The sequence below is a fragment of the Suncus etruscus genome, chromosome 1 (assembly GCF_024139225.1).
Source record: "Suncus etruscus isolate mSunEtr1 chromosome 1, mSunEtr1.pri.cur, whole genome shotgun sequence".
Taxonomy (NCBI): Eukaryota; Metazoa; Chordata; class Mammalia; order Eulipotyphla; family Soricidae; genus Suncus; species Suncus etruscus.
In genome coordinates this window covers 206,269,991-206,295,670 of record NC_064848.1, presented here as the reverse complement: position 1 = coordinate 206,295,670, position 25,680 = coordinate 206,269,991, and the positions used below count along the sequence as shown (strand labels likewise).

At 56.1% G+C, this 25,680-nt stretch overlaps 1 protein-coding gene across 1 annotated transcript in view; it reads left to right on the top strand.

The window, feature by feature from the left end:
* The window catches only part of DNAH17 (dynein axonemal heavy chain 17), a 71,715-nt gene that overhangs the window by 45,443 nt on the left and 592 nt on the right, over positions 1 to 25,680 (top strand). Inside the window, exons 54-79 of the mRNA XM_049768622.1 lie at positions 1,766 to 2,032; positions 2,849 to 3,010; positions 4,212 to 4,445; positions 5,638 to 5,802; positions 8,736 to 8,831; positions 8,912 to 9,129; positions 11,460 to 11,667; positions 11,779 to 11,894; positions 12,452 to 12,644; positions 12,739 to 12,974; positions 13,443 to 13,565; positions 15,157 to 15,361; positions 15,859 to 16,023; positions 16,176 to 16,316; positions 16,402 to 16,572; positions 17,524 to 17,646; positions 18,045 to 18,238; positions 19,077 to 19,225; positions 20,298 to 20,425; positions 21,649 to 21,876; positions 22,847 to 23,038; positions 23,795 to 23,974; positions 24,110 to 24,292; positions 24,782 to 24,964; positions 25,048 to 25,191; positions 25,360 to 25,585. Coding sequence (XP_049624579.1) covers positions 1,766 to 2,032; positions 2,849 to 3,010; positions 4,212 to 4,445; positions 5,638 to 5,802; positions 8,736 to 8,831; positions 8,912 to 9,129; positions 11,460 to 11,667; positions 11,779 to 11,894; positions 12,452 to 12,644; positions 12,739 to 12,974; positions 13,443 to 13,565; positions 15,157 to 15,361; positions 15,859 to 16,023; positions 16,176 to 16,316; positions 16,402 to 16,572; positions 17,524 to 17,646; positions 18,045 to 18,238; positions 19,077 to 19,225; positions 20,298 to 20,425; positions 21,649 to 21,876; positions 22,847 to 23,038; positions 23,795 to 23,974; positions 24,110 to 24,292; positions 24,782 to 24,964; positions 25,048 to 25,191; positions 25,360 to 25,585 — 4,630 coding nt within the window. The remainder of the gene's footprint in view (positions 1 to 1,765; positions 2,033 to 2,848; positions 3,011 to 4,211; positions 4,446 to 5,637; positions 5,803 to 8,735; positions 8,832 to 8,911; positions 9,130 to 11,459; positions 11,668 to 11,778; positions 11,895 to 12,451; positions 12,645 to 12,738; positions 12,975 to 13,442; positions 13,566 to 15,156; positions 15,362 to 15,858; positions 16,024 to 16,175; positions 16,317 to 16,401; positions 16,573 to 17,523; positions 17,647 to 18,044; positions 18,239 to 19,076; positions 19,226 to 20,297; positions 20,426 to 21,648; positions 21,877 to 22,846; positions 23,039 to 23,794; positions 23,975 to 24,109; positions 24,293 to 24,781; positions 24,965 to 25,047; positions 25,192 to 25,359; positions 25,586 to 25,680) is intronic.

Below are 25,680 nucleotides of genomic sequence, written 5' to 3'. Positions count from 1 at the left end.
AGGGATGAATCCTGGGCCTCCTGTGCTTGACCCATTGAGCTTTTGTTCTGGCTGTGGTAAAAAAAAAAAAAAATCACAGGGTAAGTGCCAGAAAGATAGAACAGCAGTAGGGTGTTTGCCTTGCAAATAGCTGACCTGGGCGGGCCCAGGTTTGATCCTCAGCACTCTATAAGGTCCCTAGAGCCTGCCAGGAACGATTTCTGAATGCAGAGCCAGAAGAAATCCCTGAGCATCACTGGGTGTGGCCAAAAAAAAAAAAAAAAAACACAAAAAGACAGGACCGAAGAGATAGCACAGTGGCGTTTGCCTTGCAAACAGCCGACCCAGGACCTAAGGTGGTTGGTTCGAATCCCAGAGTTCCATAGGGTCTCCCATGCCTGCCAGGAGCTATTTCTGAGCTGATAGCCAGGAATAACCCCTGAGTGCTGCCGGGTGTGGCAAAAAAAAAAAAAAAAAAAAAAAACACAAACTAAAAAACAAAAACAGAGGGAGAAAAAGAAAATCACAGGGTTCAAGACACCGGTGCTAGGCATAAAGGATCAAGCTCAGGCAATTCTCGCTAGCCTGGGGAGTGCTGGGGTGCTTGGCAGGCCCCCAGCCGTCCCCCTCTTTCTCCCCTGACTCCAGGCCTTCCCTGGGTGCCAGCTCAGATGGCCAGAAGTGGGTTCAGGTGGACTCTTAGGGGTCCTCAGGCTTCCCCCTCTCTCCATACTCCAGGAGAGAGTATGGGGAGGAGGGCGGGCAGATATCTGGCTTCCGGTTTCCTCTTTGATTCTGGAGACCAGCTCTTGCCAGGTATGGGGTTTGGGGAGTCCCCATGCTGGAGGCCTTCTCCCTAACCTGGAAAGTGCTGGGATGCTTGGCAGGCCCCCAGCCGTCCCCCTCTTTCTTTTTTTTTTTTTTTTTATGGTTTTTGGGTCACACCCGGCAATGCTCAGGGGTTATTCCTGGCTCCATGCTCAGAAATTGCTCCTGGCAGGCATGGGGGACCATATGGGATGCCGGGATTAGAACTAACGACCTGCATGAAAGGCAAACACCCTACCTCCACGATATCTCTCCGGCCCTCCCCTCTTTGTCCTCTGACTCCACAGGCCTTCCCTGGGTGCCGGTCCAGGTGGACTCTATAGGAGTCATCAGGCTTTCCCCCTACCTCTCCCTACACTAATAGGAATGCCTTTTGGGAGGAGGGCGGGTGGTTCTAGCACTGGTTTATGTTGGGACAGTCACTGGAAATTTTTCTCCTTGGTCATCTATTGATAGTATTGTATGCATATAGTTTACACATGCATAATATCCATCTTGTATTGTGACCTTAATACTGCCCTACAAAGCTCATTTCTAATCTTTTACTGCCTCAGTCCCTTACTTCCCCCCATCCTCCCATGTAGGTGCAGCTCATGACATAAAGCTCACCACATAGAGTGATGAGTGCAGTTAGAGAAATAACTACACTGAAAACTATCCTAACAATGTGAATGAATGAGGGAAAAAGAAAGCCTGTCTTGAGTACAGGTGTGGGTGGTGTGGGGAGGAGGGAGATCTGGGCAATTGGTGGTGGGAATCTTGCACTGGTGAAGGGGGGTGTTGTCTACATAACTGAAACCATACAACTACAATCATATTTGTAATCACGGTGTTTAAATAAAGATAATTTTTAAAAAAAAAATAAGCTCAGGCAAGCCACCCCTCCCATGCCTTGCACATATCTGGGGGACTGCAGCTTCTCCCAGGCAGGGAGGCTGAGCCCACCCATGGCTTGCAGCTGGACCTGGCGAGCCAGTACATCAAGGCGGCGGTGAAGAACGTGCCCTCGGTGTTCCTGATGACCGACTCACAGGTGGCCGAGGAGCAGTTCCTGGTGCTGATCAACGACCTGCTGGCCTCAGGCGAGATCCCGGGGCTGTTCTCGGATGACGAGGTAGAAAACATCATCGCCTCCATGCGGCCACAGGTCAAGTCGCAGGGCCTCACCGACACGCGTGAAGCCTGCTGGAAGTTCTTCATCGACAAAGTGCGCCGACAGCTCAAGGTGGGCTCCCGAGGACTCTTCAGGGCCTGGCCCAGGGACTGGGACAGCCCAGGGAGAGCTCAGGCCCTCTCCCACCTTTGGACAGGGGGGCTGTCGCCCTGGCCATGATGCTGCCCTTTCCTGTGGGCACACCCCAGATACTCAGACCCATCAATCTCCCTGAGGATAAAGCAGCTTTCCTTTCCCCGGCCCCTGGTCCGATATGCAGCCAACCAGTGCGCTTCTCTTTCTTGTCCCTTGTCACACAGCCAGTCAACGCTCTCTTCTTTTTCCACCCCCTAGCACACAGCCACTCAGTGTTTTTCCCTTTCTCCACCCCTCTTACACGGTCCAATCAGCGCTCTCCTCTCTTTCTCACCTCTCCCACAGTCCAATCAGTGAATGCTGCGGGAGATGAGGGATAAAGTCACCTATGGGTGCTCCCTGGCCTTTGATCTTCTTCCATGCTGACCACTTCCTGAGGGCCAGCATGAAGGGGCACTCCAGAGGCTGATTGGGGGATTCCAATGCAGGAAAGGGAGGCCCCTGGTTCCATGTCCCCAGCTCCCCTCCACCAAGATACTATCTACAAGGGTCGTGCTGTGTCTGGGTCCAAGCCTGGGACAAGCTAGTGGCATACCCTGTTCTGGGGCCGCACCTGCCCCCATGGGCACCCTTCCCCACTGCCACCTTGTCTGTCCCTTTTAGGAGAGCAGAGGTGTTGGACCAGCACCTTCTCATGCCCAGCAGTGGAGTCCCGTGGAGCTGGGCATCGGTTGGTGGCAGATGTGCTACTGGTCATCTGGTGACAGACACGCGCTCTTCTCCTGCTTCTAGGTGATTCTGTGTTTCTCCCCGGTGGGCTCCGTCCTGCGTGTGCGTGCAAGAAAGTTCCCCGCCGTGGTCAACTGCACGGCCATCGACTGGTTTCGAGAGTGGCCAGAAGAAGCACTGGTGTCAGTCAGTGGCCGCTTCCTGGAGGAGACGGAGGGCATTCAGGTATGCTGCCCAGACAGAGGGCATCCCCCAGGGCTGTGATGAGGGGACAGAAGGGGAAGGGCTCTATAGCCAGTATCAAGGAAATGCTGAAGAGCTTTGTCAGGTTTTTGGTTGTTGTTTGTTTTTTGGGCCACACCCAGTGATGCTCAGGGGTTACTCCTGGCTATGCGCTTAGAAATCACTCCTGGCTTAGGGAACCATATTGGATGCTGGAGGATTGAACCATGGTCTGCCCTAGGTTAGTGTGTGCAAGGCAAACACCCTACCACTTACGCCACTGCTCTGGCACCACTGTTAGGTCTTTCTGATGCTACACTTTTTTTTTTTTTTTTTTTTGGATTTTGGGTCACATCCGGCAGTGCTCAGGGGTTATTTCTGGCTCTGTTCTCAGAAATAGCTCCTGGAAGGCTCCGGGGACCATATGGGAGGCCGGGATTTGAACCACCATTGGTCCTGCGTTGGCCACTTGCAAGGCAAATGCCCTGCCACTGTGCTATCTCTCCAGCCCATCTGACGCCACACTTTTATAGCTCAAAAGCAGTCCCGGAAGTTCCTTTGCAGCCAGCACATTACCAAAGTCATTCACTTGCTTCTCTTGGTTTGGCAACCCATGTCATGGTGCTGGAGGGCAAGCTTGGACCGGGCACTGCCAGGCTTACCATGGGAGCTGATGTGCCCTGCAAGGCCCTGGAACCTGAGTGACCAGCCAAGACAACAACCTCTCCCTTTGTTCTGAGAAGATGAGATTAGCCCAAAATGAGCTTCCTTCTCTCTGGAGGACACCGTCCCCTGTTTGTGCTCACTAGCAGGTTTTTCCTAAGAATATGAGGATGATTCCCTAAACTTCCAAGCCTCCCAACAGACAGGTCCTCTGCCCCATTCCTGGGCCCCCATGCAGGGCAGTGTTGGAAAGACCTTCCCAAATAAGCACATAAGAGAATAAGGGGGACTGGGCCAGGTGAGGGGGCAGGTCAGACCAACCAGGAACTCTGCACCCCAGAATCTGGCACCAGCCTGGCTTAGGTTCCCCCCAGATATGAGTGCCTGGGTGAGCTCTAGCTTGTCCCATCATCAGAAACAGTGTGGAGCTCTGCCGTGTCCCTGTGGGGTGCAGAGCCGACAGCCCCCTCCCATGGGTCTCAGGCCCCCGCCTCCGAGAGGAAGGCAGGAGCTCAGCAGGCTCTGGCGTCTGTCTTGGCAGCCGGAAGTCAAGCACTCCATCAGCCTCTTCATGTCCTACGTGCACACGACGGTCAACGAGATGTCCAAAGTGTACCTGGCCACCGAGCGCCGCTACAACTACACCACGCCCAAGACCTTCCTGGAGCAGATCAAGCTCTACCAGAACCTGCTGTACAAGAAGCAGCTGGAGCTAGTGGCCAAGATCGAGCGGCTGGAGAATGGCCTAATGAAGCTACAGAGCACGGCGTCGCAGGTGGGGCCAGGCGGCCAGAGAGCCCCAGGCCCCCCCCCCCCCCATGAGAGCTGGGCTGGGCTGGCTGGGAATTGGGGGAAAAGACAGGGGAGAGGAGAAAATGAGGATTCTGGGAAATTGGCACCACTGACCAGGCTCACTCCTTTTTTTTTTTTTTTTTTTTTTGTGTGGTTTTTTTTTTTTGGGTCACACCCGGCAGTGCTCAGGGGTTACTCCTGGCTCCATGCTCAGAAATTGCTCCTGGCAGGCACAGGGGACCATATGGGACGCTGGGATTCGAACCGATGACCTCTTGCATGAAAGGCAAACGCCTTACCTCCATGCTATCTCTCCAGCCCCATCACTCCTTTTTTGTTTTGTTTTGTTTTGGGGTCACACCCGGCAGCATTCAGGGGTTACTCCTGGCTCTGCGCTCAGAAATCGCCCCTAGCAGGCTCAGAAGACCATATGGGATGCAGGGAATTGAATCACTCTCTCCTGCCTAGTGCAAAGCAAACGCCCTACCACTGTGCTATCTCTCCGGCCCCCTCCAGGATCACTCTTTCTTACAATGATTCAAAGGGCCCACCAGCTTGGCATGTTGGAGTCACCAGTTCAATCCTCAGCACCTCACTGTGTGTCCCCCCCCTCCTCCACGAACCTCTAAAACCTAAAAGATAGTTGCTAAGGATCAAGGTTCAGGTGGCTGGCTTCGAGGCCCGAGTTCAATTTGTATTTCCTTATGGCCCCTGCACTGATCAATGACGCTGGAGAGGGGCTGAAAGAACTGAGGGCTTGTACGCTTGAAAGGCTTGCGTGCTCAAATCCCTGTGGGTCCCCAGGTACGGCCATCAGTGACACCTGAGCATGGCCAGGTGTGTGTCCCCTCCCATCCCTATGATAAAAATAAGTGAGTCACCGAGCAGTTGACAGAGCTGAGGCTCAGTGAGGCCCCACCACAGTCATTGAAATGCCCACGAGGGGGGCCAGAGAGATAGCATGGAGGAAAGGCATTTGCCTTTCATGCAGAAGGTCAGTGATTCAAATCCCGGTGTCCCATATGGTCCCCTGAGCCTGCCAGGTGCGATTTCTGAGCATAGAGCCAGGAGTAACCCCTGAGCGCTGCTAGGTGTGACCCAAAAACCAAAAAAAAAAAAAAAATGCCCACGAGGACATGGGGGTGGCAGCTGGGTCCACACCTGCCCCCCTGCAGGTGGATGACCTGAAGGCCACACTAGCGATCCAGGAAGCTCAGCTGAAGCAGAAGAACGAGAATGCAGACAAATTGATCCAGGTAGTGGGCGTGGAGACGGAGAAAGTCAGCAAGGAGAAGGCCGTGGCCGACGAGGAGGAGATCAAAGTGGAGATTATCAACAAGGTAGGCCTGAACAAGTCGTGAGGATGTGGCCCCAGCTGCAAGGAATCACCCCCCACAACCTTCAGTCCCCATGTCTCCTCTCCGGGAGTTGGGAGAACGTAGGTCTTAGGGGTCAGAGATGGCACAGCAGGAAGGGCGCTGGCCTTGCATGCCGCAGCCTAGCTTCAATCCTTACTGCCCCATAGGGTCCCTCAAACATTGCCAGGAGTGATCCCTGAGTGCAGAGTAAGCCTGAAAACAGCTGGGAGTAGCCCTAAAACAGAACAAAACTCAAAAAGAAATCAGGTCCTGGGCCTGGCCTGGCTATGCCATGTGGCATTCAGTCCTTGAGGGGTCAGAGACTTGTAAGTTCCCAGTGCTGCTGGCTCCTGCAGCTCCATGATTTGGGTGCAGGTGGGGAAACTGAGGCTTAGAGGGGACAGTGCCTTGTCCGAGGTCTGGAAGTTTGCAAGTGGGCGATTCAGGGTCCCAGCTAAGTTCTGGGTTTTTTTGTTTGTTTGTTTGTTTTTTTGAGCCACACCTGTTTGATGCTCAGAGGTTATTCCTGGCTAAGCGCTCAGAAATTGCCCCTGGCTTGGGGGGGACCATATGGTGTTGTGTATTTTTTGTAATGTTGTTTTTGCCTGTCGTCCCACCTGGATCTTCCAGGTGGGGGCGATTAAGGAAAGAATAAAATAGCTTGTTGGGGAGGCGTAAGGGGTTTTTTGCCAGAGCTGACGGCTTGATCGGTTTGCTTTTTGGAGCTGGCTGCAACTGACAAAAAAACTCTTTTTGCTGAACATTTGGTCCCCTAATCTTTTGCCTTTGTTGATTATTTACTCCGGCTATTATTACCAAGGTCTCCCCTAAAAGGGGGGATGGAGGAATGGGATTTAATTTATCTTTCTGGGAGTTATTTTTGGACTCGCAGACCATCAGCAAGGGGTTCCACCTCCCACCACAATATGGGACCCCGGGGGAATCGAACCGAGGTCCTTCCTTGGCTAGCGCTTGCAAGGCAGACACCTTACCTCTAGCACCACCTCACCGGTCCCCCAGCTAAGTTCTGAACCCCAACCCTGGCTCTGGCTTATCAAACAATGCTGCCAATCAGCTGGCCCCATCTAGTGCCATATCCAGGCCACACTGCAGAGATTTCCGCAGCCATTTCTGCCATTGCTGCTGAGTGCAGACCAGGGCCCCAGTGAGCTGCTTGGTCTCAGCTGGGGGAGGAGGAGAGGTCCTGGATCCCAGCCCTTCCTCCTCCTCCTCAGAACCAGGAAAGACACCCTGGCTGCACCGCACAGTAGAGTGGGGAGGGCATTTGCCTTGCATAGGGCCGGTCCAGGTTGGATCCCCAGCATCCCATAGGGTCCCCCAAGCCTTCCAGGAGTGATTTCTGAGCACAGAGCTGGGAGGAGCCACTGAACACTTCTGAGTGTGGCCCCCCAAAAATAAACAAAATGCTGCTCATTGAGGCGCTGGGCTGCCGCCATCTTGGCTTCCTCATGAGGCTGCTTCTCACCCACTGAACATGTGTGTGTGTGTGTGCGTGCAGGAAGGAATCAGGGATGAGCATGTAAATAAAGGCAAGAAGGAGGGAGTGAGGGAGGGAGGAAGGGAAAAGGGAAGGAAGTATGAACAAAGGCATGTGTGTTCAGGAAAGAATAAATGAATGAGGAGTGTGTTAAAGAATCCTTAAAGACAGTCAGGCAGGTTTCAGGAGGAATGAAGAAAGGAAGTTAGGAAGAAATGATGCATGCAGGAAGGAAGAGAGGAAAGCCTTGTCAAAGGAGTGAAGGAAGGGAGGAAAGAATACAGGTGCCCGTGAAGGAATGAAAGAATGAATGGAAGTGCCAGGGCAATAGGACAGTGGGGCGGGACAAACATGGGACTCATGACACAAGCTAAAGTCGGAGACAGGAGGAGCCCTTGCACATGACTGACGTAAGTTCAATCCCTGGCATCCCATATGGTTCCCGAGCCCACCAGAAGTGATTCCTGAGTGCAGAGCTAGGAGTAATCCCTGAGCATCACCAGGTGTGGCCCCAGAATCAAAACAAGAAGTATGAAGGGAAGAATGCGTGCAGGCACGAGGGAAGCAGGCATGATGGGTGCAGATGACAGGTATGACTGAGAGTGATTGGTGAAAGCCTGAGTAGGGCCTGCTCACTGGATGGCATGCGTGAATGTGCAGACACACGCACAGGGAGGGTCTCAGCCAAGGACAGAAACTGAACCGCCTCCTCGAGGTAGCTAGCAGGGTCCTCAGGCAGCCGGGGTGACCTGGGTGGCCCACTCACCCTCCTGTCTCTGACTCCAGCTCGAGTACTGACCCCCACATCTGTGCAATAAATCACACAGTTTGTGAATCATTGTTCACGCCGTACCTCTAACACCAGGCCGATTCGTCTGATGCAGGTAGGGTAGCCATGAAGGATTAATAAACCAAGCCAGTCAGAAGAGTGTCAAGGAGTCAGTTTATGCCAAGTGGTATCTCCGAGAACCAAGAAGAGCTCACTCTGTATTAAACCAATTCCCAATTCAACAGGAGGGGGAAAGTCGAGAGAGAGAGACAGAGAGAGACAGAGAGACAGAGAGAGACAGAGACAGAGACACAGAGAGACAGAGACACAGAGAGAGAGAGAGAAGTACCTATTATCCTGGTGGGCTTTAACATATCAAAAGAAGAGGTTTATGGCAAAGAGGAAGATGGGGGAACACCTTTGTTTTGGATTCATAGCTAGGTGTCATCTAACACATGTCTGTCTCATCACACCAAGCCAAGGGAGTGAGGCTCCAGACAGTGTCCTGGGAACACAAAGGCCAGAGGGCAGGTCTGGAGGTGCTGCTTTCTGATGGAACCAGGATGTGGGGCTCCCTAGCTCATACTGCTCTCCACACCTGCTGCCCTGAAGCCATGCCTGCCTCAGCCTGCCCCTCCTGCTCCCCAGAATGTCACTGAGAAGCAGAAGGCCTGTGAGATGGACCTGGCCAAGGCCGAGCCCGCACTGCTGGCCGCTCAAGAGGCCCTGGACACCCTGAACAAGGTGGGCGAGGCGAGTCGGGTGGCGGGTCATACTGGGGTGTGAGGTGGGCCCCTTCATCTCTGATCCCTGTGTATTGGCAGAACAATCTGACTGAGCTGAAGTCCTTTGGGTCCCCACCTGATGCTGTGGTCAATGTCACGGCCGCCGTCATCATCCTGACGGCCCCGGGGGGCAAGATCCCCAAGGACAAGAGCTGGAAGGCGGCCAAAATCATGATGGGCAAAGTGGACGCCTTCCTGGACTCGCTGAAGAAGTTCGACAAGGAGCACATCCCGGAGGCCTGCCTGAAGGCCTTCAAGTGAGGGCACGGGCCCTGACCCTCTGCTCCCCCATACACACATACACTCAACACTCGCACGCACACTCACACACGTTTGCACCCTCCCATTCACATTTGCAAACACATTCACACATAAATGCTTGTTACATATCCACACACTTGAACACACATTCACAAATCCACTCACACACTCATATACCTTCACACACATCCATTCACATTTGCACACGTTCATATATATGCCATATTTGTCGGCATATAAGACGACCCCTAATTTTGCAGTTAAAACATAGGTTTAGGGGCCCGGAGAGATAGCACAGCGGCGTTTGCCTTGCAAGCAGCCGATCCAGGACCAAAGGTGGTTGGTTCGAATCCCGGTGTCCCATAGGGTCCCCTGTGCCTGCCAGGAGCTATTTCTGAGCAGACAGCCAGGAGTAACCCCTGAGCGCCGGGTGTGGCCCAAAAACCAAAAAAACAAAACAAAACAAAAAAAAAACATAGGTTTAGGCCTATATTCGCTGTATCAGACAGAACGTTCTGTGCTGCAACTGTATGTACCATAGTGAGCCAATCACAACAAGCAAAGGTTCAAAGGTTCTACTGTCATAGACGTCCTCTCTGACTCTGGCCAATCTGAGCAGACTTTTGACAGTGTAGATTCAGGTCCAGAACATTGTCTAATTTGCATGCATCAAAAGCCTGCTTGGATTGGCCGAGTCAGAGAGGCGGTCCAAGCAGCCTGGCAGTGATTGGTGCAGGATGGAGTTGGAAAATTCGTTTTGTGGCAATATTCAGACAGTTTTCGCTTTGCAGCATATTGAAACATTTTTCAGAATATACTCGATGTATAATATGACTCCCGATTTTCGATTGACTTTTTTTGTTTCAAAAGTCGTCTTATATGCCGGAAAATACGGTATTTCACTCTTGCACACATGTTCACACATCCACTCGAACACATGAACACTCACGTTTGCGCACATCCATTCATATATTCACTCTTGCACACTTGACACTTGCACACACAATTCCACTCACACTTGCACACACTTTCACATGTCCACTCTCACACACTCGTAAACTCTTTTTTGATCATCTTTTGGGCCATACCCAGCTGTTCTCAGGGCTTACTTGGCAGGCTCAGGGGACCACGCAGGGGACCAGGATGAAAGTGCAGGGCAGATCTGTGTGAGGCAAACATCCTAGAGCAGAGCAGGGGTGGCGAACAAGTTCGACACAAAGAGCCAAAATTTTAAACTGTGAGAGTCAGAGAGCCACGCCACGCAGTGACCTACCAAAACAGACAAACACTCACACAAAAGCATTTAATTTGAACAATAATCTATGAAACACATATTGCATTTCCATTCTGAGTGAGGGTAAAAATCCTGCAGTGATGGTGAGGGTGTGCTGCGTCCTCCACACTAAGAACTAACATTAGGCAAGATGTGACACAACATGTGACACATGGGTCCCGGTCCCCCCCCTGCTCACTGGCCCGTGCAGTTGTTTCCAAGGGATGGGAGATGAGATGCAGCTGCTTGGAGATCTCCCCTCAGAGGTCCCTTCTCAGATGCAGCAGAACAAAATCCAAACTTGGCAAAAGCCACAGTATACAAAATCATGATAAGAGGCGAAGAGCCACATTCATTTTGGCCGGGAGCCGCATGCTGCTCAAGAGCCGCGTGTTCGCCACCCTGTCCTAGACTGTCTCTCAGCCCCTTTCCTTATTGAGTCCCTTCCCATTCTCTTTTTGTCTATTGTCATTTGGAGGAGGGTTGGGCCACACCCAGTGGATGTCAGGGGTTACTCCTGGCTTTGTGCTCAGAAATTGTTCCTGGCAGGCTCTGGGGAACCCTATGGGATGCCGGGGATCGAACCCGGGTTCGTCCCAGGTTGGCTGCAGGTAAGGCAAATGCCCTACCACTGTGCTATCTCTCCAGTCCCAGTCCCCTCCCATTCTCTTTCCACCCCAGACCCCCCATGTCAGAGGCCAGGATTCTTGAGTTTTACTGATTTTTCTTCTCTGGAAGCCTTTGTTGTTTTTTGTTTTGTTTTGTTTTTTTTTGTTGTTGTTTTGGTTTTTGAGTCACACCTGGCAGCACTCAGGGGCTACTCCTGGAAGGCTCGGGGACCATTAGGGATGCCAGGATTCGAACCACAGTCCTTCTGCATGCAAGGCAAACCCCCTACCTCCATGCTATCTCTCCAGCCCCTGGAAGCTTTTGTGAGACACACACCCCCTCCATCCTCTCCATGGTGCCTGCCATTAGCAGGTCGGAGTGAAACAAGTGGGTGGGTCTGACGGCAGGAGACAACCCACTCAGATTGCCCCGGCCCTTCCCTAGGCCCTACCAAGGCAACCCCACGTTCGACCCTGAGTTCATCCGCTCCAAGTCCACGGCAGCCGCCGGCCTGTGCTCCTGGTGCATCAACATCGTGCGTTTCTACGAGGTTTACTGTGACGTAGCACCCAAAAGGCAGGCCCTGGAGGAGGCGAACGCGGAACTGGCCGAGGCGCAGGAGAAGCTGACCCGCATCAAGAACAAGATCGCCGTGAGCGCCGGCCACCTGTGGGGGCCCCCTCCTCTCGGCGTTGGGAAGCGGACCTGACACCCCTGCCCTGCCCAGGGCTCCTGGTCAGGCCTCTGCCTCCTGCTTTTCCAGGAACTCAATGCCAACCTCAACAACCTGACGTCAGAATTTGAGAAAGCCACGGCTGAGAAGATCAAATGCCAGCAAGAAGCCGATGCCACTAACCGCGTCATCTCGCTGGCTAACAGGTAAACTGAGTTGCCTAGATCTAGATCTAGTAGTCTAGATCTAGATCGGGGGCACTGCTGACTGAGCCCAGGCACCTGGGACATTTGTGTATCTGGGGGCTCAGCACCTGGTGGGCGGGCTCCAGCCAGGTATGAAACCAGCCTCTAGGCTGCACTCAACATAGCACCAAGGGGTGCTTGAGAGATCTGGGGGAGGCACAGCAGAGCCTTGGGCAGCCCTGTCCCTGGGGGCAGACGCTGCCACAGTTTCCCAGGATGATGCAATAGAAACACCCAAGCACCATTTGCCCATGTGCTGTGTGGGATCCTAACACCCACTGTGTGACCCCCACCTCAAGGCTGTGAGCCCCGACACAGCGGCACCAAAGGAAAGAAGAAAGGGGAACATGGTGCCACCCCCTGAGCAAACGACACCTAGGGCTGGTGGTCAGGAGGGCGAGGGGTCCACACTGGGGTCAACTGCTTCTTACACCCCCCTGGCATGTCTCTGCTGATGCCCCCGCAAGCAGATGGCCCTCTCGGGGGGCTTCTGGCCTCGCTGACCAGTCCCTCTGCAGGCTGGTCGGAGGGCTGGCGTCGGAGAACGTGCGTTGGGCCGAGTCGGTGGAGAACTTCAAGAGCCAGGGTGTCACACTGTGTGGGGACGTGCTGCTCATCTCTGCCTTCGTCTCCTACGTGGGCTACTTCACCAAGAAGTACCGCAACGAACTCATGGACAAGTTCTGGATTCCCTACATCGACCACCTGGAGGTGGATGCTGGGTGTGGCCCCCACAGGGGTGAATGGACCAGGCGGGGGTCCCGACCCCCCAGCCCAGGTCACTGAGTGCCCTCCCCTCCGGCAGGTGCCCATCCCCATCACAAAGGGCCTGGACCCCCTCACCCTGCTGACCGACGACGCCGACGTGGCCTCGTGGAACAATCAGGGCCTCCCCAGTGACCGCATGTCCACGGAGAACGCCACGATCCTGTGCAACACGGAGCGCTGGCCGCTCATCGTGGACGCCCAGCTGCAGGGGATCAAGTGGATCAAGAACAAATACGGCCTAGACCTCAAGTCCATCCGCCTGGGACAGAAGAAGTGACCGCAGGGACCCAAGGGGCAGACAGGGACAGTGGGGTGGGACCACCGTGGTTGGGCGGGGCTGGCGGGAGGAATCGGAGTGGGCGTGTCATCGAGTGGGCGGGTCTCGATGGTTGTTTGTGGGTGGGGCCCTGGTAGGGTGTGTGGGTGTGGCTTTGTGGGCGGGGCCTTTATGGCAGGGTGGGTGTGGGCAGGTCCTTTATGGAGTGAGGCCATGTGGGCGTGGCCTGTAGCAGGGCAGGGTGGGTGTGGGTGGGTCCTTTGTGGGCGGGGCTTTATGGGGATGCGCAGTGGTTGGCCAGGGTTTGGGTGGGCGGGGCTTGATGGGCGGGGCTTCGGGCCTGGAGCCTGGAGCCTGGGTGAGAAAAGGAAACATGCACCATGCATCACCCTCCCTGGGGGAAGGACCCCAGGACTTGACCCCGAGGGGCAGATGCCCATAAGTGACTCGTGCTGTGCCCGCAGCTACCTGGACATCATCGAGCAGGCTATCTCCTCAGGGGACACCTTACTCATCGAGAACATCGGGGAGACCGTGGAACCCGTGCTGGACCCTCTGCTGGGCAGGAACACCATCAAAAAGGGAAAGTGAGTCACCTGCAGGCAGAGTCGGGCCTGGGGTGGGACCACCTGAGGGGGGAGCTGGTGGAAGGGCGGGGCTCTAGGACCTGGTCAGGACTCCAAATACAAGTGCCCACCCACAGAAGGGTTTGTGTTTTGGGGGAGTGGGCCTGGGGGCAGGCCTGCGGGGGAATCATTCAGAGGCTGCTGAAGCCTCAGCAGAATGCTCAAGGTACAAGTGGCTCCCAGAGGATTCGGGACCTGTGGGCCCTGCCTGGGTTGGTGCTCGGGTTCGAGACAGCGGAGTGGGGCAGCGATCCTGAGCAAATCAGTGGGCTTAATTTCTCTGTGCATTGAATCGTGAGCCCATTACTTTTCTTTGGATTAAAGAGGAATGTAGAAAACCTAAGCGCCTTGGGGACAGAGCAGTGGCTCTAGAGATAAGGCGTCTGCCTTGCAAACGCTAGCCTAGGACGGACCACGGTTCAATCCCCGGCATCCCGTATGGTTTCCCCAAGCCAGGGGCGATTTCTGAGCACATAGCCAGGAGTAAGCCCTGAGCGTCAATGGGTGTGGCCCCAAAACAAAACAAAACAAAAAACCTAAACGCCTTCACTTCAAAGGGAACAGGCCCCTGGCCTGGCGAGGTGCTCACTTGGCTGAGTGCAGGCTTGGCACAGGGAGCCTGAGTTCCAAACCCTTACACTGAGCCAGGAGTATTCCTGAGCACTGCTGGGTGTTGCCCAAAGTTAAAGCCCTTTATTTTTTATTTATTTTGAGGGTGAGGTTTGGGTCATACCCGGTTACACTCAGGGGCTACTCCTGGCTAGGCACTCAGAAATCGCTCCTGGCTTGAGGACCCATATGGGACGCCGGGGATGGAATCGAGGTCCATCCTGGGTCAGCTGCACCCCCATAAAGCTCATTTTTTTTTTTTAATAAATGAGAGGGGCCAGAGAGATTCTACATAAGGTGCTCACTTTGCATACTGCTGACCAGGTTTGATCCCCAGCACCACCTCTGGTCCCCAAAGCACTGCCAAGAGTGACCCCTGAGTGCAGGCCCAGGAGTAAGCCCTGAGCACAGCCAAAAACCAAAACATAAAGAAAAAAATTTAAGTAGTAGGTCAAAAAGATAGTACAGCAGGGAGGGCTCTTGCCTTTCATGTCCTCAATCTGGGTTTGATCCCATATGGTCCCCTCGATTGCTGCCATGAGCAGAGTCAGGAGTAAGCTCTGAGCACTGCTGGATGTGGCCCCAAAACTCTGTGGAGTTGCTCTCTAGCCACAGGGGTCCACTCTGGGGTCTGCTAGGGTCTGATAAATCCACTGATGTTTAGGCTCTGAGCCATCAAAGGGAACACCTCAAAATAAAATCAGCCAAGGGGCAAGCAGAGTGGGGAGCAGAGAGCAGTGATAGTCCCGACCACCACCACCCCAAGTTCCAGAAGGGACAGGCGTGTGTGCCCACGAGAACTGGCAGGGTCAGACCAGCTGAGAAGGAGCAGGACCACGCAAAGAGAATGGCTGGAGAGTCCCCAGACTCCCAGGATTGATTCATGGCTGGGGACAAGTCTCTGGTGGGACCCCTGAGCTCTCCACCCATCTCTCCCCACCAGGTTCATCAAGATTGGGGACAAGGAGGTGGAGTATCACCCCAATTTCCGCCTGATCCTGCACACCAAGTATTTCAACCCGCACTACAAGCCCGAGATGCAGGCTCAGTGCACCCTCATCAACTTCCTCGTCACCAGGGACGGGCTGGAGGACCAGCTCCTGGCTGCCGTGGTGGCCAAAGAGCGCCCCGACCTGGAGCAGCTGAAGGTGGGGGCCAGGCTGGTGCCACAGGGGAGGGGCAGGCTGGCACACGTGGGGGGGATCAGAGTGACATGGGGGACCAGACCTGACACAAGGGGCCAGCATGGCAGAGAGGCTTCACAGGGGTGAGGAGGCTACCAAGGACCAGCCTGGGTGCCAAAGCCTCCCTTGAAGTGTCCCAGACACATTCTTCTACGGTTCTTTCTGCCCTGTCCTCAGATCTCTGCAAAGTGATGATTTCAGGGGTTGTCATGTGGCTCCCGATGGAGCACCCCAGTTCCAACCCCATCCAATCAAAATGTGGCAGTGGCTGAGATGCCCCCTCCTGCACCTCACACACAGCCTCAGCTCTGTCTCACCTACACATCTAGGCACAGGCCTCCCGGGCCTCCTCTTTTTACCTTCATGGGGATCCCTGCTTCTGCTTATCATTGTGACCCCGAGGTGTGGGCAGGACCCAGCTTTACTGAATGTTCAATGCCACTGGCACTGTCCTCTCGCAGGCCAACCTGACCAAGTCTCAGAACGAGTTCAAGATCGTCCTCAAGGAACTGGAGGACTCGCTGCTGGCCCGGCTGTCGGCCGCATCGGGCAACTTCCTGGGAGACACGGCGCTGGTGGAGAATCTGGAGATCACCAAGCACACGGCCAGGGAGATCGAGGAGAAGGTGGGCAGTGCACAGCCGGGGTGGGGAGTGGGGTGGGCAGCCAGGCATGGGGGAGTCCACACATACATACACACTGCTGTCCGCTGAGATGCCCAGCATTGCCCCAAAGCAGCATCTCCCTGGCAACCTAGTGATCCCGCATCACTTGTCAGGTACAAGAGGCAAAAATCACAGAATTGAAAATCAACGAGGCTCGAGAGAACTACCGGCCGGCAGCTGAGCGGGCGTCCCTGCTCTACTTCATTCTCAATGATCTCAACAAGATCAACCCTATCTACCAGTTCTCGCTCAAGGTGCCACGGGGGCACAGAGCTGGGGGGACAGAGGCGGCAGGGGGCACCACCTCCATGCGCCATGCCCACCCACCCACCTGTCCAGGCCTTCAACGTGGTGTTCGAGAAGGCCATCCAGAGGACCCCCGCCTCAGATGACGTTCGGCAGCGCGTGGCGAGCCTCACGGACGAAATTACCTACTCCGTCTTCATGTACACGGCGCGTGGCCTCTTTGAGCGCGACAAGCTCATCTTCCTGGCTCAGGTGACGTTCCAGGTACAGCTGGACCCACCCGGGTGTTCAGGCCCGGCCTGCATCTTCCAGGATGTTAAGCAAGTGTGCATTGCTCATGGGGAGCATGGTGTGTGTGTTGAGGGGGTCCCCTTTAGTTGGCACCAAGGAAGCTCTGGGCCAGGAGAGAACTGAGAAGGCCTGGAAAGCAGAGCCCTGGGGATGCCCTGGATGGACCGAGATCTAATCCAGGGCCTCATGCTTACCAGGTTGGAGCGATTGTTTTTTTTTAGGCCACACCCGTTTGATGCTCAGGGGTTACTCCTAGCTAAGCGCTCAGAAATTGCCCCTGGCTTGGGGGGATGGAACCGCGGTCTCGATCTGTCCTTGACTAGCGCTTGCAAAGGCAGACACCTTACCCCTCTAGCGCCACCTCGCCGGCCCCAGGTCAGAGCAATTTTTATTCACTGATTTTTGCTCAGCTGAGCCCAAGAGTCCCTCCCAATGAGTTTCAACTATCTGGATTCACGAGTCACAACGAGTTTGGAGGAGATAGCGGTGCCTGGGCTATGGTGCCAGGGATTACCACACCACTCTGGCAGGGCTGCACTTGCACCCCAAGAATCAGAATAGGCTTTGAAGCACGTGGTTGTGCAGGTCCTTGGTACAGCACTGCCCGAAATCACCTGGGTGGTCTGGAAGCGGGCAGAGAGACTTGGGGGCAGGCCTCACTATGACGTACCACCTGGTATCTGGGGACACTCTGACACCTGACAAGGGCCCCTCCAGCAAGCGTCTGAAAAGGGTCCAGTTAGTACAGGGGATAAGGTGCTAGCCTTACACATGGCTGACCCAGGTTTTATCCCTGGCACCCCGATGTGGTTCTACCCTGGGCATCCCCTAGCCCGGCCCCCAAACAGAAAATGCTGAAGGGACAAGAGAGGCTGATGGAAGCAGCTGGTTGGTTGCTGAGTGCTAAGCGCCCACATCTGGCAGGTCTTGTCCATGAAGAAGGAGCTGAACCCCGTGGAGCTGGATTTTTTGCTGCGCTTCCCATTCAAGGCTGGGGTGCAGTCCCCTGTGGACTTCCTGCAGCACCAGGGCTGGGGCGGCATCAAGGTTGGTGCCCGGGGTGTGGGAGTGTCCTCAGGGTGCTGGGAAAAGCAGGTGTCCCAGACGCAGGACGGGGGACCCCTCAGAGCTCTGTAACCTGGTCCCAAGGACAGTTGTGAAGTTCCCACTCAAGCCCTTTATCTAGACACACGGGACCCTCCATACCCATTCCAGGAAGGTGCCCGGGTTCAAAGTCACCCCAAGTAAAGGGCCTTGGAGAAAAGTCCCAAGCCTTGTCCCCAGCAGACCCCGCTGGCTGAGCCTCCCCGAGGCTGTGAGCAGCTCCTGAGCCAGCGACAGACAGGCCCGGGGCTGCTCCTCCCTCGGCCAGGTTTAGGGGACGGGAGCCAGGTTTAGGGAGCCCCGCAGTGTGTCGCTTGGAACCCCGACTCCTCTTCCCACAGGCCCTGGCGGAGATGGACGAGTTCAAGAACCTGGACAGCGACATCGAGGGTTCGGCTAAGCGGTGGAAGAAGCTGGTGGAGTCGGAGGCACCGGAGAAGGAGATCTTCCCCAAGGAGTGGAAGAACAAGACGGCGCTGCAGAAGCTCTGCATGGTGCGCTGCATGAGGCCGGACCGCATGACCTACGCTGTCAAGTGAGGCCCAGCCGTGGGGCGTGGTCTGATGGGGTGGAACCAGCCAGGGGCGTGGTCTGATGGGGTGTGACAGTCTGGATGTGTTCTGATTGGGTAGAACTAACCAGGGGCGTGGCCTGACGGGTTGTGACAGCCTAGGTGTGTTCTGATGGGTAAAACTAGCCAGGGGCATGGCCTGATAAGGTGTGACAGCCTAGGTGTGTTCTGATTGGGTAGAACTAACCAGGGGCGTGGTCTGATGGGGTGTGACAGCCTGGGTGTGTTCTGATTGGGTAGAACTAGCTAGGGGCGTGGCCTGATGGGGTGTGACAGCCTAGGTGTGTTCTGATTGGGTAGAACTAGCCGGGGGCGTGGCCTGATGGGTGTGTGACAGCCTAGGTGTGTTCTGATGGGTAGACCTAGCCGGGGGCGTGGCCTGATGGGGTGTGACAGCCTAGGTGTGTTCTGATGGGTAGACCTAGCCGGGGGCGTGGCCTGATGGGGTGTGACAGCCTAGGTGTGTTCTGATTGGGTAAAACTAGCCAGGGGTGTGGCCTGATGGGATGTGACAGCCTAGGTGTGTTCTGATTGGGTAGGGCTAGCCAGGGGCCTGGTCTGATGGGACAGGGCCTGATGGAGTGGACAGAGCAAGTCGTGGTCTGGGGAGCAGAGCCAGATTGGGGCTCTGTTGGGGCAGGGCCTCCCAGGTGGGGCTGGATGGGGCGGGGCCGGCCTCTGGTCTCCCTGGGGTGGGGGTCCCTTTAATTCCAGTCCATACCCCCAAGGGCTGCTCACCTGGGACATGAGGGTCGCAGCCCCAGGCTTGCCTGCTGCCCCCCAATATTTCCCACATCCCCAGGAACTTCGTGGAGGAGAAGATGGGCAGCAAGTTCGTGGAGGGCCGCAGCGTGGAGTTCTCCAAGTCCTTCGAGGAGAGCAGCCCGTCCACCCCCATCTTCTTCATCCTCTCCCCGGGCGTGGACCCCCTCAAGGACGTGGAGGCGCTGGGTGAGTCCCATGAACCGACACCGCAGGCCCCGTCCCTCTGGGACTGAGCATTGCCCCCACAGCCCTGCTCAGCGCACGCACCCTGAGATCTGTACCCCAAGCCCTGGGACACGTGTGGGCGCCCACCAGGTATTATCCTCCTGCTGAAGGAGCAGCCTGGGCCCACCCTGAGGCCCCACCTGCTGCACTGTTCGGAGACCTAGAGAGGGGCCAGGTGAGAAGCACGGGGAGGCCCGTTCAGTGCAGTGGTCTGTAGCCCTTTATTGTTTGGTTGGTTTTGGTTTGGGGGGGTCACACTCAGCAGGGCTCAGGGGTTCCTCCTGGCTCTGTATTCGGGAATCACACCTGGCAGTGCTCGGAAGATCCTCTGGGATGCTGAGGATCAAACCCGAGGTGGCTGCATGCAAGGCAAATGCCCTCCCCACCGTGCTGAGCTCCGGCCTTGTGTGGCTTCAGTGGGTTCCTGTTTCCTTTGGGGTGCACATGCCCCAGACCTGACTCCACCAGGATATAAGGGCTGACTTGAAGGTTCCTGTATTTCCCCCAGTGAGGCTCAGGGAGCTGGCTCAGCATGGAGTTCAGGCTCTTCTCTGTTGTGTTGTTTGGTCCCCAAACAACACCTCCCCTTAAAAAAAAATAACTCGGGGGCCCGGAGAGATAGCACAGGGGAGTTTGCCTTGCAAGCAGCCAATCCAGGACCAAAGGTGTTTGGTTCGAATCCCGGTGTCCCATAGGGTCCCCTGTGCCTGCCAGGAGCTATTTCTGAGCAGACAGCCAGGAGTGACCCCTGAGCACTGCCGGGTGTGGCCCAAAAACCAAAAAATAAAAATAAATAAATAAATAACTCGGGGCTGGAGAGATATCATGGAGGTAAGACATTTGCCTTGCATGCAGAAGGTCGGTGGTTCGAATTCCGGCATCCCATATGGTCCCCTGAGCCTGCCAGGAGCGATTTCTGAGCGTAGAGCCAGGAGTAACCCCTGAGTGCTGCAGGGTGTGACCCAAAAAACAAAAAAAAACAAAAAACAAAAAAACCCTCAAGGGCCATTGGTGAGACACTGCTGCTCCGCAGGGAAGAAGCTGGGCTTCACCATCGACAACGGGAAGCTGCACAACGTGTCTCTGGGCCAGGGCCAGGAGGTGGTGGCCGAGAACGCCCTGGACGTGGCGGCCGAGCAAGGCCACTGGGTCATCCTGCAGGTTTGTTAGGGAGCTAGAGGGTGCCCTTTGCCTGGGGAGCTCGGGGTCTGGGGTCCCACAGAGATTGCAGTTGGGCATGGTCAGGTCACACAGGTGAACGCAAGTCTGATGAAGAAAGTGCCGCGCTGCCAGGGACACCCCCAAGGGAGGTGCTTTAAGGAGAGACAGTTCAGTGGATGAGGCTTTGCTTCGAATGTGACTATCCTGGGTTAGATCCCCAACACCCCAGTGTGATCCCCTAAGCCCCACCAGGAGTGACTCAGCAGAGCCAGGAGTCAGCCCTGTGTGATTCTGGGTGTGGCTCCAAAAGCAGAAAAACAAACAGCAGCAACAAAAAGCAAAATACTAGGGGACAGAGCAATAGCACAGCAGGGAGACAGTCTGCCTTGCACACAGTCAACCCGGGTTTGATCCCTGGTGTCCCATATGGTCTCCAGAGCTTGCCTGGAGTGATTCTTAAGTGAAGAAACCCTGAACAGGGCTGGGTGGGGGGGAATCTGGAGTTGGGGAAAATGTTTTTTTCTGCATGCGAGTGCTCTGGGTTCCAGCCATTGAGGCCCTGCTGGGTGTGGATCAAAATCAAAGAAATAAAAACCAAGTCTGGGGCACTGAGAGCGACTCAGCAACCAGCACCTGTCTTGCAAGTGTGAGGCCCTGCCTTCCATCTCCAGCACCATAAAAAAATAAAATAAAAACACAAACTCGGGCCAGAGAGATAACACAGCCGTAAGGCCTGCACAGACAGACCCAGGTTCAATGCTTGGCATCCCATATGGTCCCCAAGTCTGCCAGGGGCGATTTCTAAGCACAGAGCCAGGAGTAATTCCTGAGCACCGCTGGGTATGGCCCAAAAACAAACAATGAAGGAAAAAACATCACAAACTCTGGATGTGTAAAAGCCCCCTGGTGCCACCCAAGAGTTGCTGTGACCTGTCCAGTGTCCCATCCCCACAGCCCCTCAGGCCTGCCTCGTCCCCACACCTCCTCAGCTGACATCAGTCGGGCCTCACCAGCTGCAGCAGATGGTACTGTGGGCATTGATCCTCGCTGAGGGCAGAACTCCAGCCTGAGATTTTGGGAGGGCTGCTTGAGCTGAGCTCACTGGGGCAGGTTCGCCCCCAACTACCCCCATCCCCAGGACTGGCTGCTTGCTTTGCAGCAAGTAGTTGTGGAGGGCGAAGGGAGGCATCAGGAGGTGGCCCTGAGCCCACATTCTACCGCAGAACATCCATCTGGTGGCACGCTGGCTCAGCACCCTGGACAAGAAGGTGGAGCGCTACAGCACCGGCAGCCACCAGGACTACCGCGTGTTCATCAGCGCGGAGCCGGCGCCCAGCCCTGAGTCCCACATCATCCCTCAGGGCATCCTGGAGAACGCCATCAAGATCACCAACGAGCCGCCCACGGGCATGTATGCCAACCTGCACAAGGCGCTGGACCTCTTCACGCAGGTGGGTCTGGAGCGGGCAGGTCCCCAAATACACCCCCTGCATCCCAGCACCCCCAAACAGCCAAGCCAGGCATCTGTCTATCCTCTCATGCATCAGCTGTCTGTGCTAGAACCTTCCATGCATACTTGCTCTCTCCAAAGCCTGCACAAGCCTCGGCCGATCACCCCGACTCAGGCCAGCGTGTGTTGTGTTCTGCAGACAGGAAGCAGAACTGAACTGAACCCTGAGCAAGGTTGGGAGTCACCCCTGCTGGGGAGTCCCAAATCTTCATCAGAAAATTCCACACAGGGGGAAGATGGAGCAATAGCACAGCGGTAGGGTGTTTGCTTTACACATGGCCGACCCGGGACAGACCCAGGTTCGATCCTCGGCATCCCATATGGTCCCTCAAGCCAGGAGCAATTTCTGAGCACAGAGCCAGGAGTAACCCGAGAGCTGTCGGGTATGGCTCCCTCAAACACACACACACACACACACACACACACACACACACACACACACACACACACACACGGGCAAGAGCAATAGTACAGCAGGAGGGCGTTTGCCTTCACACAGCCAATCGGATTCAAACCCCAACATCCCCTATAAAGTCCCTTGAACATGCCAGGAGTGATTCCTGAGTGCAGAACCAGGAAGAACCCCTGAACACTGCTGTGTGTCCCCAAAATATTTATACACCATACACACCCACACAAGTACCAGAGCAACCACTCACTGCTCCCCAGCCAAAGTGCATTTATTTTTTGTTTTTTGGGGGAAGTCTTTTGAGCAGCGCTCAGGAGCCTCAGCCGTGAGTGCTTTGTGGGCCTGACACCTCACTGCTCAGACTTGGGGACGTGGCGCTGGAGCCCCGGGCAGGCCTGGAGCATGTCGAGGCCTTTGTGTGCCTCGTGCCAAGTGTGTGATGTGCGAGTGGGATCCACCCTGCCCGGCCTGCCTGCCTCACCCCGGCCCCTGCACCCCGCAGGACACCCTGGAGATGTGCTCTAAGGAGCTGGAGTTCAAGTGCATCCTCTTCGCCTTGTGCTACTTCCATGCCGTGGTGGCCGAGAGACGCAAGTTCGGGGCACAGGGCTGGAACAGGTCGTACCCCTTCAACAACGGAGACCTCACCATCTCCATCAACGTGCTTTACAACTACCTGGAGGCCAACCCCAAGGTGGAGTGAAGGCTCTGCCCCACCTCCTGCCTTGCCACCCCCAGCTGGGTCTCCCTGTCTGTCCCTCAGCCATCTTGCCCCCAGGAAGGTGCCCCCCAGTGGAAGCTGGGGCTGGGGCTGGCCTTGGCCAAACGCAGGGTCTGGAGCCATATTGGGGTTCGTGGAGGGGGGCAAGACTGAGCTACTCCAGCAGAGACAGTCACTGAAACCGTCCTGAACATGCACCCCCATACCAGCCAGACCAGTGCTTGCCAGCAACATATAGCTCTCATGCCTTGGGACAGGCAAGGAGGGACATTAGAGGCCACAGGCGGCCAGTTAGGGCTCTGACAACGCACCACAGGCATGAAGGGGACCCAGGCAGGAGGCAAAATGTCACAGCTACTCTTGGGGGCAGAGCCTGAGACCTACAGTAGGCTGCAGGGCTGAGTCCCACCAGCTGGGCAACCCTGCAGCTCTTCTTGTGGGTGGCGGAACCACACTTAAGCGACTCTGGGACCCTCTGAGATGGGTGAGAGGAGTCATGCAGAGGATCAGGCTGCAGGCTTGTGGTGCCCAAGAGACCAGCAGAGGTCATCTAGGCCACCACAGCGGGCTGAGCTTTTGCTGTGGCCGTGGGCCGGGAAGGGGTTGATGGGAGACTGGGAGGCTGTGCAGACAAGGCCTGGGGACAAGCCAGGCGTGGATCCGTCGGGGAGGGAGGAAGCAGCGGGACCCCAGTTCCATCCTGACGCCACACGTGGCCTTCGTACACAGGTGCCCTGGGATGACCTCCGCTACTTGTTCGGGGAGATCATGTACGGGGGTCACATCACAGACGACTGGGATCGGCGCCTCTGCAGGACCTACCTGCTGGAGTTCGTGCGGCCTGAGATGCTGGAGGGCGAGGTCATGCTGGCGCCCGGCTTCCACATCCCCCCAAACCTGGACTATAAGGTCCTGGCGGGGAGGGGGCAGCAAGAAGGGAAGGGAAATGGGTGCAGGGGTGGGAAGGGAGACGGGGAGGATACGGGGAGAGTTTCTTGCTCTGAGAACGTGGGGCCTGGTCTGACCACTCTGTGCCCTTTCCAGGGCTACCATGAGTATGTCGACGAGAGCCTGCCTCCCGAGAGCCCCTATCTGTACGGCCTGCACCCCAACGCTGAGATCGGCTTCCTGACGGTCACCTCAGACAAGCTCTTCCGCACAGTCCTGGAGATGCAGCCCAAAGAAAGTGACGCAGGCGGGGGCACAGGGGTGTCCCGGGAGGAGAAGGCAGGTTCCGCCCCGCCACACCCCGATGTCTCTTCAGACAGGCTATAGCACAGAAGCCCTCGGGAGCTGGGGATGTTCCAGCAGCTCGGAACCCTTGGCACTTTTAATTCTGGAATGTTCTGGGATGTCTTCTGAAATCTGAAAGGATGTTCTTCAGGACTTCAAGACAGGGCTCAGGGGGTCCAGGTTCCGTGCCAGCACCATGGTGCCCCCCAAGTGTGTAGCTGGGCCTTGGCCCTTAGTACTGCCTGGAGTCAGCCCAAACAAAAGCATCATCAGTGAAGCTGGGGCTTCCTAGGAAAAGGCCAGAAGGCCTGGGTTTTGGGGTGAACCCCACGTGCTGCTGGGGGCCACAGAGCCCCTTCCCAGGGTGCTGAGGGGCCCAGGGCAGACCCGTAAACACGCAGGCCTCACAGACCCACGTGGGCTGTGCACTGGGTCCTGGCACACACATGCACATGCCCCTGAGCATGCCCGGCTGCCCCCCAGGTGAAGGCCGTGTTGGATGAAATCCTGGACAAGATCCCAGAGACGTTCAACATGGCTGAGATCATGGCCAAGGCGGCCGAAAAGACACCCTACGTGGTGGTGGCCTTCCAGGAGTGTGAGCGCATGAATGCCCTCACCAGTGAGCTGCGGCGCTCACTCAAAGAGCTCAGCCTGGGGCTCAAGGCAAGTCAGCCCCAGAAGGGGTGGGCGGGGGGGGGGGGGGGGAGGCGGGCTTGGGCATGATGGCTGAGCCCTTTTGTCCCCAGGGGGAGCTGACCATCACCACGGACATGGAGGACCTATCCACAGCACTCTTTTATGACACGGTACCTGAAACCTGGATGGCCCGGGCCTACCCATCCATGATGGGCCTGGCGGCCTGGTACGCTGACCTCCTGCTCCGTGTGAGGGTAAGGCTGGGTCCACGGAGCCTATGTGGAACACGTCCCTCCCCTCGCCTCAGCGGCCAGAACCCCAGGCACCATTGTGCCCGCTGGCCTGCCTCTGTGAGCCCTTGCATCCCTTGTGAGCAGCCAAGGCCAGGCCAGGATGTCGGCTCAACCCAGCTGTCCCTGCAGGAGCTGGAGGCCTGGACCACGGACTTCGTTCTGCCGACAGCCGTGTGGCTAGCGGGCTTCTTCAACCCACAGTCATTCCTCACGGCCATCATGCAGTCGATGGCCCGCAAGAACGAGTGGCCGCTGGACAAGATGTGCCTGTCTGTGGAGGTCACCAAGAAGAACCGGGAGGACATGACGGCACCGCCCCGGGAGGGCTCCTACGTCTACGGCCTCTTCATGGAAGGTGCGGGCAGCCCTGGCAGGGGTGCAGCTGTCCACATGCCTCTTGCTGCAGCAGAACCTCTCCCATGTTCCCTGCTCCGAGAAACCCAACCATGG